The 12168-nt window shown below is 54.7% G+C and overlaps 1 protein-coding gene across 1 annotated transcript; it reads right to left on the bottom strand.

Moving 5' to 3' along the window:
• SOX10 (SRY-box transcription factor 10) lies at window positions 1-10915 on the bottom strand. Its single transcript, XM_009475194.2, has 4 exons — window positions 10782-10915; window positions 9156-9614; window positions 2909-3174; window positions 1-2503 (listed from the first exon to the last, which is right to left on the bottom strand). Exons 2-4 carry the CDS (start codon window positions 9563-9565, stop codon window positions 1788-1790), a joined length of 1392 nt encoding a protein of 463 aa, XP_009473469.1. The 5' UTR covers window positions 9566-9614; window positions 10782-10915; the 3' UTR covers window positions 1-1787.
• Window positions 10916-12168: the final 1253 nt, after the last annotated feature.

Here is a 12168-nt window from a genome sequence, read left to right as displayed (position 1 = left end):
TGAAAATGAAACTTTTAAGTTTATTATTCCATATGTTTAATGCAGAGTTAATGGTGCTAGGACAGCATAGAGAATGAGGAGAGGGAGGTGGGGGAGGAAGGTGCTACTTGCATAAATAAGAGGGCAGGGCTGGAAGAGGTTACATGTGTACAGGGAGCAAACATTCTACATGATCTTTTCAGACACCACAAGGAGAAAGTCATCCATAGCTAAGGGAGGCAGGAAAGGCATCTGACAGTCATATCAGCAGAGGGAAACAGCGGCACCCATCACAGTCCATGTTTGGTCCAAGTATTTTATCTTTCTAGACTGGAATATCCATTGGAAGGTCCCACAACATGTCTCTGTGATCAATTGCCAGGAGTCATCTTTTCCTGCAGCAACTTTCGTGCCAGTTCACTCCCTGGCATGCCAAACCACCCCAGTCCTGGAGGTGACGAAGGAGAAGTAAGCAGACTGTCCTCAGGTGTTGGGCTGAAAAAAGGAAGCTGATCTGACTGCGAGAGCTGGTTGTTTCCAGTTTGAAACCCAAAGGGGAAAACGAATTCTTTTGCACCTAAATAGGCTTATTTTCTTTACGCTCATCCAAGATTGGGTGCGTTATCTACCTTGCTTAAAGCCGCAGGAGTATCTTTCCAGCTTCAGTGTAGGTAGGAGGGAGGTGTTGACTGACTGGAAGACATGATGAACAAATGAGTGGGGATGCACACCCCGTCAGCCTGAGTTTGGAGTGGAAATTCAAAGAGGGTATTGGAATCAACTTGGGGTGTTGGCAAGTGCATAGTAGCTTTCTCGGTGCCTCTTCATTTCAGGCAAGCACAGTCAGACATGGAAGAGCAAGGACCAAGTTTGCTCAGAGGTGGTTTGGGATACTGAAGAGATTAGAAAGGACTGAGATGTCGGAAATGCCAGACAAAAATGAACAATACAGAGTAATTGTAAGAAAGGAGGATTCACCCACAGCACCTTAATGATTCACTGGTCCTTCCCCACCTCTCCTACGCCTCCATACATGAACACGCATGCACACACAGGCTATGATATGAGTAACGCTAAGACCAACAATGCGGTTCCTGAGTCCTACACGTTGTTCAGGCAAGCCTTAAAATCTCCATGCAGGAAAGAGTGTGGGATTAAACAGAGACAGGATGGAGAGAAGAAGTGGGGAGAAAAGCTAGGATGCCGCTGTGGAAATCAGCAGGGAAGCAAGCGTAGGTTGGTCTTCCAGTGGGGTTCAAGATTCATGCATGTGTGAATCTTAGGCAGGACTGCTGCACGACGCTGATGGCAAGGAAGCCGGCCGTGCCGTCCTCCCTACTACTCCTCCCATAACATGTTCACCAAGGCTGAGCAACCACCCTTCACCCGCAGCAGGTGACAAAGTGTTGGCCTTTGTGGCCTGTTGGAAACACTTGCTAACTCCCTGGAGCAGTTTGGGGAGGGGAAGGAAAGGACAGTCTCTCTCATGGTACAGTCCAGGGTGCGCACAACAAAACCCACCACGGACCAGTCACTCCATGTCTAGAATCCTCCTCATCTAGAAGGCCAATAAGGCGTCACAAGCCAGTCGCGTGGCCTGCGTGAAATTGGTAAAGGGCGAAAGGACGAAAAACCTTCCTCTAGGCGGGTGAGCCAGCGATAGCCGGGGTCAAGAAAGGCACTTCTGTATACTCAGTGGGTTCTGGTCGCTGTATGGCACTGAGTGACCTCGGAGTTCGGAGGCTCTTCTGCCTGTGCTGATTCTTCGGAGCCTTTCCATCGCTGCTTCGGTCACTGTTCCCCATTCCCTACGGTCTGGAGAGAGTCGTATACACAGGCTGTTCCCAATGTGTGGGGCTATGGGACTGTGGCACGGAGGGTGCAGGGTCAGAGATGGCAGTGTAAAGGGGACGTTGGGAAGGTCCCATATAGGAGAAGGCAGAGTAGAGGCCAGAGGCTTGGCTGGAATGGCTGTAATAGGGTCCCGAGGGCTGGTGGTCTGGGTAGTCAAACTGGGGCCTGGAGATGGAGGGGAAGGCCGAACCGTAGTGGGGCAGACTCAGGGATGTGTAAGCTATTTGGGAGGTGGAGGGCTGCTCGGTGTAATGACCTCCAGGGGCAGACCCCTCCGTTTTCACCTGGGCCTTGGAGTCTACGACCGATGAGGTGGCAGTGGACAAGGAGACTCCGTGCTGCTTGGAGATCCAGGCAGAGTGTCCGCTGGCTGCAGCGAGGGCGCTCCCGAGGCCGTAGCCAGCAGCTGCCGCTGCTGCGTAGCCCCCAACATGGCCTGGGTGGCCAGCGTGTCCGTTGGGCGGCAGGTATTGGTCGAACTCATTGACATCGAAGGTCTCCATGTTGGACATCACTTCATGGCTGATCTCCCCGATGTCCACATTGCCAAAGTCAATGTGTGGCTTTCCCCCTTCCCCCAGGGAACGCCCTTCTCGTTTGGAGTCGGCTTTGCCTGCCTGCAGCTCGGTCTTAGGGGTGGTAGGAGGTGTGGGGGGCCCGTGGCTCTGACCTACAACATGAAAAACATTTTGAGGAGGAAAGAGAGAGAAGAGGTGAGTTACCGCTTTATGCCTGGGCTTTATACACACGCCAGCTCCACTCCTCCCAGTTGGCCAGCAACGGTCCAGCTGGAGACTTCAGTGGAGGGAGAGAGAAATAGCCAGCCAAAACCAAACCTTTTTATATCATCTTGTGGAAAAAGAGGGAGGGTGCAACAATACCCTGCCTGACCAGAGGAATGCAAGTGCCTGTGAAACTCGGGCACATCCCTATACCACTGACTCCAACAGAGTTTGTTGGGTCACGAGCAAGGTGTGAGCCACATCGCTAAGGCTTTCACCATGATGACTTGGGTTTTTTGAGCCTCCAAGTTGGCTGCAACCTATGAGTAGGTTCAGTGAGACCTGGGACTCACCTGAGGAGTGGTCTGGGTGCCCATCGGACATGGGTGACCCTTCGCCGGGATGCCTGTGATCCAGGTGGGCGTTCTTGTAGTGGGCTTGGATAGCAGCAGCCCCACCAGCCTCCCCCTCCACCTGGCCTTCGGCCTCGCCCTGTGTGGCCTTGCCGTTTTTCCGGCGGCGGGGCTGGTACTTGTAATCGGGATGGTCCTTCTTGTGCTGCATCCTCAGCCGCTCCGCCTCTTCGATAAAGGGCCGCTTGTCACTTTCGTTCAACAGCCTGCAGAGGCCAAGGCAGTAAAGAAGAGAAGAGGGGAAGGAGGGGGGCAGGTACATCAGAAAAAAAACCACCTATACACAGCATCGTGAGACACAGTGTTGTAAATCCAGATACCAGGGTGTTGCCCCATTGAGGATATTTCCCAGAACAATGAGGGAGAGCTTGGAAGTGTTTCAGTGAAGACAGCAATGTTTTCCTCCTCGTTAATTATCAAGCCCTGGCTCTGGTTGGTGTCAGTGTTGGGTCCCCCTTCCCCAGCTGTGTGATGCTTCTCACCTCAGTAAATTCAACACCCTCTCTTACATTGCCCAAAGGCAAAGCGCAGCCTTTCACAGCCATGTAAAATAAGGCTGGACAAGCTGCTTTCAAAGACTTTGGGCAAATTAAGGGCAGTTGGGATCATCCTTCGGACTAAGGCAGTGCGGCACACCCTTGCTACCTGTAGTGCTGCCTCCCGCATGTCTCTTGCTCTTCCCCAGACTGTATTTATTCCAGTTTAACTTCCCACCCTTCCGTAGGCTCTGTTCCAAGTTTGAGGCTCTACTGAGCACAAATGGCAGCAATTGCTGTTGGCTCCGCAGTACCCATGTTGCTGCATGGAGCTTGCTGGGCCTTTAAGCATCTTGCAATATCCTAGAAGGGAATTAAAGAAAATTTTGAAGGGGGGGAAACAGCGCGTTCTGCTATTCCTGGAGCTCCTGCTCACCTTAGACATTGATAATGCAAAAGGCTGAAGCACAAAGGACCAGCCCTTCTTGAACTTAGGCAAGTAGTTGTAAAAAATTTAGCTGCTACATTGCTAGCCTTGTAGAAATAGATGCGCTTTGGTCTCTGGATGAAAGGCACTGCAGAATTGTAAGTTCCTTCTCTGTATTCCTGCCAGATCATGGGCTGCTCTAGTTAATATAGGCTCTCTGAGGAAAATGGTGAAATGTGCAGGCAGGATGGCTCAGAGCACTTGAAGATGAGATCAACCTCATTGCTCAAGCCTTTAGCAGTGTCTCAGCTGGAAGCACTTGGGTTTCATTTTATGATTTTTCCCCTCAAATATTCTTGTGACTCAAGGTCTTCCTGCTTCCAACCAGAAACTAGTGCTCTCAGAAGGGACGTGTCTTCCCGTGACTTGCAACTCCAACAGCCGTTAGAAATGGCAGGGCTTGCAAACGGCAAAAAATATTCCATTTATGAGATGTCCACGCCTGTTTCTCCCCAACAAAAGAACTACCTGGGGATGGGGCTGTGCCATCAGCTTGGTACCCCTGAAGCCCTTAGCACTAAAATGTGACTGATTCTGTTAAGCTGTAAGCATTGAGGAAGATACAAAGGCCTGAACTGGCCTGAAAAACTGAGGACAAAGAGGAGGCATGGCTCAAGGAGCACACAGATAAATCTGGCAGGGGATCAAAGAGGTCGCCAGCAAGTAATGGGTTGGTTCCTAAGCACCCCCTGTCCCCTCGCTCCTTGTGCATCCCCTCGGCTGGCAGCCAGAAGGTGTGTGGCACGGGCTGGAGCCCGTTACAGTGCTCGCCTGGGTTCACTCCAGGCAGCCTGAGCAGGTCACGGCTGCACACCACATTCCTCCACTGCCTTAATCCCGGAGATTAAAGCAACTGAGCCACCGTGAATCCAACACCAGCTTTCCTGTCTCCCTCCCGCCACCATATACCACGCTCGTGCATCCTGGAGGGCTCTAATCCCTCAGCCTGCACTGCTCCAGACGGCCCTCCAAGGGGTCCAAAGGGACATCATGGCCAACCCTCATAGGCATCGTGGACTGGGAGGTGACCTTGCCTTGGCAAAACCTTATCCTTGCAGGACACCCCGTCTCCACGGGAGATGGAGCATAGAGGCAAAATCTGCAGCCTTGCAACCTAGGCCACTTCACTACAAGGCAGCCAGGCTCCGGTGTTCCTGCACTCCCAGCCCAGATGGTGCTAAAGCTAATAAGATGCTGTAGTTGGGAATGAAAGGCCTCTTTCTATGTGGGCACCTCTCAGAGCGAGAGGGCTGTAGGCTGGACAGGCAGGGAAGACCGCACGGTGAGCTCAGAGCAGAGCCTGCCATGGAGACCAAAGCTCAGCCTCCCAGATCTGTCTCGTGGATGGCGTGAACCAGAGCTGCTTGAGGCTATGGAGGAGTCAGATCCCTGCCCTCTGAGCTATGCCCGAGTGCCTCACCTCCTCTCCCGTTGACAGCAGCCCATGGGCAGTGCCACCAGCAGGACAGCGACAAGTCCCACTCCCCGTGTCTTTGCCTTCTCCTTTCCAAGGCTGCCTGCTCCCTCCTCCCTCCCACTGGGATCAGAGCTCAAATCGGCTTTAGCAAAGTGAAACTGGTGCGAGCAGGCAAAGGCCAGGAGATTTGGGGGGATTTGGATTTCACTTGCTTCCTGCCCTCCCCCTCCTGCCCCCCACGGTCCCCAGGCAAAGGAATCTCGCACGGGCAGAGAAGTTATGGATCACAGAGCAAAGCCCTTCATGAGGCTTAACCGAGCCCTCGCCACCCTCCCCGACACCGAATGCGCACCCCTGAGCCGAGGGGAGAGGGGCAAGCATCCAGCACCCCGCTCCGGGAGGAGAAAGAAGGACTCAAATCTTTCCGCCCACCTCTTGCAGCCTCCCCTTCTGCCACCTGGCACTGGACTGCGCTGCATGCCAGGTGACTGGCTCGGTGGCCAGAGGCCTGACCCTGTGCTGGGGCTCAGCTGCCGATGAATCAGTGCGGTGATGAGGTTGAGCATTGGGGCTGACGCAAGGCAAGGGCTGGCTGGGAGCAGAAAGCAGCCGGCGGGCTCTCCTACATGTCCACAGCCCCAGATTTTGTGGGCATGACCCTATTCCCTGGGTGCTGCCACCCCCATGCAAAGATGCCTCCATCGGGTCCCCTCGCTCCTCCCTACCAAGCCTTCTTTCCCTTCTTCCCGTGCCTTGCTTGTTTTCGGCCCCGGAGGTGGTGCTGGCTGGCATTTTGGCTGGGAGTCATGCCGACATTTTCAGCAGCCAGCCTCCATTTCAGAGCTGCTCCCTGTCCCACCCCGGGGGAAGGAAAGCAGCCAAGGCGAGATTTCATGACTGTCAAGCACAGAAACCTTCCCTTCTTTTTTAGTACATTTTGTTGGTCAACTGCACCCCTCACGCACTCTAAGTGGGTACAGACAGGGAGGTGGATGGGACCATAAGCTCCCTGGCATCACACTTGGGGCCAGGCGGGTAGCGTGGCCATCGGGCCATGTGCTGCAGCCCTTCCCAGCGAGGGCTGGGGCCCGTGGAGGACATAGCAGTGGCACAGAGCTGGAGCAAATGCCGGCCTTAAAAAAAAAAAAAAAAAAGCCCGGGCCATTGCAGCCCATTTTGCAGAGGAGCACATGGGACGGCACTAGGGTTATCGCTCAATCTGCTAACTGCCTTTTAAGATTTCCCAGCCTCTGCTGTCCCCACCCAGCACCGATCTCTGGGGACACGCTTGCCTTAATGGTGGTTTGCAGGCAGTCTCCGCACTCACCAGTGCTTATCTCTGCCTAATGTGCCCTTTACCTGTATAAGCTCAGAGCAGCCCACATGGAAATGTAAGTCACCCACATTTTCTAAAGTGACTAGCAATGTTGGCTGTAGGGTTTGGGTGGCCACCTTGTAAGGGTGGGGATACACGAACAGCTAGGGCCCTTTGCAGGGACCCTCGTCACATGTTTCAGACTAAGCCGTCCAGAGCAAAACCCGGCTGCTCGCAGTTGTACCGACACATAGGAGCTATACCTTGGGGACAGCGTAGATGAGGGCAGTGGGAACCTCAGTGGAGGAAGACCCAACCGTACCGTGGCCGGAAGGCAAGGCTTGGTGCTACTCTCCTGGTAACCTTTGGGCCACCTTCCCTGGAGTTTTGTGGGCTGATATTTCCCCCCAGCCTCACAGAAGGACACACGCACGTGGTCCTACCCAGGCCAGACACCAACTGCACCGAAAACCCAGCTTACTCTGCTGTACGGTCCCCGTAGGGGCTGACATGGCTCAGAGAGCCACAGCCTGCACTAGGGACGCTCGGAGACGTGTTCAAGCAAAGCAGCCAGGTGGCAAACCCAGCAGCATGCAACAATCCCAGGCCCGATCCCGCAAGCTTCTCTGCCTGACCCACGCTCCCTGGCCACACGGTGCCCTAAGAAACACGCAGGGACCTTGGTTGGTGGCAGCATCCCCCTGCTCCGAGTCCCATGCGGCCAGCGGTAGGAGCCGTGCCCTGGGAGCAGGGAGGCAGTCAGGTGCATGAATGTGGCCACGGGCTGCGGGCTGTGTCTCCCTGTGCTCTGAATGAAATACCTATGGAGGGTTTCACTGCTCTGCTATACTTTCAAGAGAACTGCAGTGTCCGGAGGGAGGCCACTGCTCTAAAATCTGACAATATTTTGCAATAAAGGAAAGATACCTTGAAATAACACTTTGGGAACAAAAAAGGTGGGTTCACCCTCCACACACACCCCTTCCAGCACAGCTTCACAGTCCAAAGGCTGGCAGCAGAGCCCCAGGCGGGAGCAAGTGCCGTGGAGAAGGGAAAGGAAGTCAGCAGGGAACAAAGCAGGAAAGAGCATCAGATGAGATATCCGCAATCACGCCCTGCCTTCCACTTCCCAAAGAAATCCCTTTGCTGGGGTTACACTGGACACTGACGGGTTGGGGTAAATGGGCTGACGTAGCAGAGGGAGAAGCTAATGCCTGAGGGCTCAGTTCCTTGCAAGCAAGGAGGTGTGAAGCCAGGAGGAGACCTGGGCATCAGCTGTTGGATGGGGTGTGTTTTGCTTCTGCTTGGAAAAATGTCTCTTGGCCCACCCAAGGTTGAGCGCTTCCTCCACAAAATGCCATCCGGGCAGGACAGAGAATGAGAGGCCCGTTTGCATGAGCCTTGGTTTGCACTGGTTGGTGCAAGGTGAGGGGGGGAACAGTGCTGGGGACTTGTGGCAAAAAGTGTTTATAGCAAGTGGAGGGGGTTATCGGCAGAGACCGTCAGATGGGAAAGAAGTGGCACGGCCAGCCTGACACGCTTGGCTTGGGCATGATGGCTCTCTGCACACCCATGGACCAGCTGCAATCGACTGGGGCAGCCTGTCGGTCTGCTGGAGGAAGGAGGAGAGGGTTGGGGAGGGTACGTAAAGGACCCAGGGATCTGCACAAAGCCAGAATGAAAATGGGCACAACAAACTGGTGGGGCCAGAAGGATGAGCATGTGTGTGCCAGCGAGAAGGGAGGGCATCTCTCTGGGTGCAAAGGGAGATGGGGCTGGTTTGAGCCAGCATGTTGCAAGACAGCCTGCTAAGGCTGGGCTGTTGCAAGTCTCTTCTTTTCTGCTAAGCCTCAGCCCCCCCTTTCTATTGGGGTCTCTTCTTGTCCATCTCGCTGCACCTGCATGGCCTGCCAAAACTGGGACCGTCCTGGGAAGGATGAGTGCGGGGCTCCAACCACCTGGCTCCCCTCCCTGACCTCCCTCCTTGGCCGTAACTTGGTTTTCTGCTTGCTCTGTGGCACTGTGCAGAAAATAACCCCTGTTGGCATTGAGACTCAAGTTCAAACAGGCTTGAGGCAGCCACCAGTGAGTCAAGTTGGATGGGGCTCAGCCCAGTTCCTGCTAGTGCACAACTTGGCCCAACAGAGAGGCTGAGCCAAGAAAACAAAATCTCCCCTGGCAGTCAGGCAGGAGAGGACCAGGTCGAGATTGTCCTGGTCGGGAACAACAGGGGAAGTTAGTGGGAAACACATGGAAAGGGCTGCTGCCCAGGATGGAGGTGAGCTCTGCTGAGGAAGCCTTCACTACATCCAATCACCACTCTTGCCCCAGTTGCCAACCGTGCCTCCTGCGAGGGGGCTCCCCGCAGGGAAGGAAGTCCCCTCAAGGGACACCCCTTCCATCCTGATAAGTTTCCACCTGACTACACAGTCCTCTCCAAGACACCTCCAGACCTCAGCCCTCGCGCTCCCCCTCCGCCCACCCGCTCTTACCTCCAGAGCTTCCCCAAGGTCTTACTGAGCTCGGCATTGTGGAGGTGCGGGTACTGGTCAGCCAATTTCCTCCGGGCAGCCTGTGCCCAGACCATGAAGGCGTTCATGGGCCGCTTGACGTGGGGTTTGCTCTTGTTACTTCCATTGACCCGGACAGGCATGGGTACCAGGGTCCAGTCATAGCCGCTCAGCACCTGGCTGACTGCCTCGCGGATGCACACTGGGAACTTGTCGTCGTCTGCCTCCGAGTCTTGCTGTTCCTTCTTGACCTTCCCCATCTCCCCGCTCCCAGAACCGGCGAGGTGCGGGGAGTTGTCCGACACCATGGAGGGTCCTGGCGAGAGGCAGTGGTGGTCTTCAGAGCCCACCGGGCTCATCTCCACCTCCGAAAGGTCTTGGTCATCAGCCATTGTTGCTCTCAAGCCCTCTCTCTCTTCCTTCTTGGTGTCCTTCTTCACACTGGGGAGGGGAGGGAGGAAGACAAAAACAAAGGAAAGAAAGGAAAAAGGGGGGGTGAAGAGAGAAGAGGAGAAGCAACCACCAAACCTGGAAGGGACTCCAAGGTCTCTGAAGAGCTGACTAGGAGACAGGGGCCGCTCGATAAAAGCGCAAGCAAAGCAATTGCCATGCACACCGCAAAACCCGTGATCAATGGGGGTGGGGATGGGTCGGGGCCCCTGATTAATTGCAATATTGCTCCATATATCTGCAATCGTCTGGAGCTGACATGGGTGGAGTGGCCTGCAGCAAGAGGGATAAGGTGGGTTGGGAACCTGAAAGGAGAGAGACATTGACCATCCTGCCTGGGCGCAGCTGCCCACGGGGAGCGGGATGGGGGGACAGCCACAAAACTTGTGTGGGGAAGTGCCCCTTTCTTTTGAAGACGTGCAGTGAAACACCAGCACGGTGCCCAGGGGGAGGTGTGGGAGGGGGAGCGCTGGCACCGTATTGATAAACCAGAAGGGACTTATAGCCCGGCTACCAGGGAAGCTGAGCGGGCAGCACCACCGGGCAGGGAACCAGCCCGGGCCCCGAATCTGCACCCGGAGACCCTGATCCCAACTGTGGGGAAGTGCCTCTGCGAGGACACTCCATCCCTCACCCTCCCCTCACAGCTCATAAACCAAAGACTTAAAATACATTGCATCCCCACACACATGCCTGTCTATGTGTATGTATGCATATACATATTCACATTCATATAGAGAGAGAGAGATACAAACACAAAACAAGTTTAACTTTGAGACAAGCCAAGGCTTTGGGTTGCCTGCCCCACACGCTCCTCTCTCCTTCTGTCTGCATTCACCTCTAAAAGTCACTGCTGCCGTGCAGCAGTTCCCCCCTTGGAGAAAGAAACACTCTAAAAATAAAGGCATCTCTATCCCCAAATCCAGAAATAAAAAAAAGAATAAAGAAATCAAAAAAGAAAAAAAGAAGTGATAGAAAAGCATGCCTCTGGCTTAGCTGAAAAAGAGCCAACGCAGAGCAAGGGCTGCTATCCCTGCAGTTTCAGAGGGCAACACGGACCCTCACTGGGGAAATCGATAAAAGTAAGAGAAAGTAGGGGGGAAAAAGCGTGAGCAAACGTGTGCGCGCGTGCGAGTGAGCTCAGGTAGGAAAACTTACGTTGCTGGCCGGTGTGCTGGGCAGCTCCTGCGAGGGCTGTGATTTGTATCCCAATAGCCCCCCTGTTCTCCCTCCCAGCCCCGGCGGCGTCGGGGCGCGCGGCGCGGGGAGGCTCTCAGGCGAGTGCCATTCCTAGAGGGAGGCTTGGTTTTTACTAATACCCCAGCTGGATGTCTCTAGCTGGCTTTGCTGCTTAGCACCGGGGGAGGGAAGGGCGGAAGGTGGAGCCAAGCACTCCTCAGAGCCAGAATACGGTCGGTCGGGGACGGCGGGGAGGGGACGCAGGCAGCCCCCCACCCCACCTCAGCTGCCAGCACGTTCCCCACTTTCCCCCAGTGCTGGCTTCTCATGAGAGCTGCTGGCGCTGGGCTTCTCTCAGCAGCATGGCTGCCCCAGAGATGGTGCTGGAGGATTCAGCTCTGGGAGGTTTGGGGTGTTGGGGTGCTGGAAGGGGTCTGGGTTGGTTTGGGGAGATGGGTGTGCACCCCAGGACTGGGATCCCACTCCTTTCCCCTGCTAGCACGGTTGCTCGTGCGGGATCTGGTGTCCCCTACGTGTCAAATGAGTCCCTGATCCCTGTCCCAGAGTCTCACCGGGACCCTGCTGTGCTGCAACAAGTTGGCCCAGGACCCTGGGGTCAAGATGCTGCCAAAAGGCCATCCTCATTCACACCTGAGTCTGTGGGGTGGGGAAGGAGATGCAGGAGGTCAGGGGTGTCCCGAGGATGCAGGACATCAGGTCCAGGGAAAATACCGTGCTGCTGGACAGTGGATACCAGTTTGAACCTTCTTAGGACTTTTGCACCCTAGGGATGGGCTTGTCACAACATGTTCATCTCTGTGGTCTTGCCAAGACAAGCAGGCTCTGCTTCCTCTGGCATGCTGAATTGTTCTTGAAGGCAAATGTGGGTTTTTTCACGAGGAAAGGGAGGTCTCCTGACAAGGACTCTCTCATACTCGCTCACCCTCATTCTTGCTGCTCATGCACTGGGACACATAGAGGATCTCAGCACTCAATGGGTTAGAATCATAGAATCATTAGGGTTGGAAAAGACCCTTAAGATCATCAAATCCAACCGTTAACCTATCACTGCCAAGTCCACCACTAAACCATGTCCTCGAGCACCACGTCTACCCGTCTTTTAAATACCTCCAGGGATGGAGACTCAGCCACTTCCCTGGGCAGCCTGTTCCAGTGCCTGACAACCCTTTTGGTGAAGAAGTTTTTCCTAATATCCAACCTAAACTTCCCCGGGCGCAGCTTGAGGATAGGTTTCCTCTTGTCCTACCGCTTGTTACTTGGGAGAAGAGACCAACCCCCACCTCGCTACAACCTCCTTTCAGGTAGTTGTAGAGGGCAATAAGGTCTCCCCTCAGCCTCCTCTTCT

Source organism: Nipponia nippon, unplaced genomic scaffold, assembly GCF_047370975.1.
Source record: "Nipponia nippon isolate SJK-2023a ecotype South Korea unplaced genomic scaffold, ASM4737097v1 scaffold_3, whole genome shotgun sequence".
In the NCBI taxonomy this organism is placed as follows: Eukaryota; Metazoa; Chordata; class Aves; order Pelecaniformes; family Threskiornithidae; genus Nipponia; species Nipponia nippon.
Note: the sequence above shows the minus strand (reverse complement) of the source record. Positions and strands in the feature narration are given on the sequence as shown.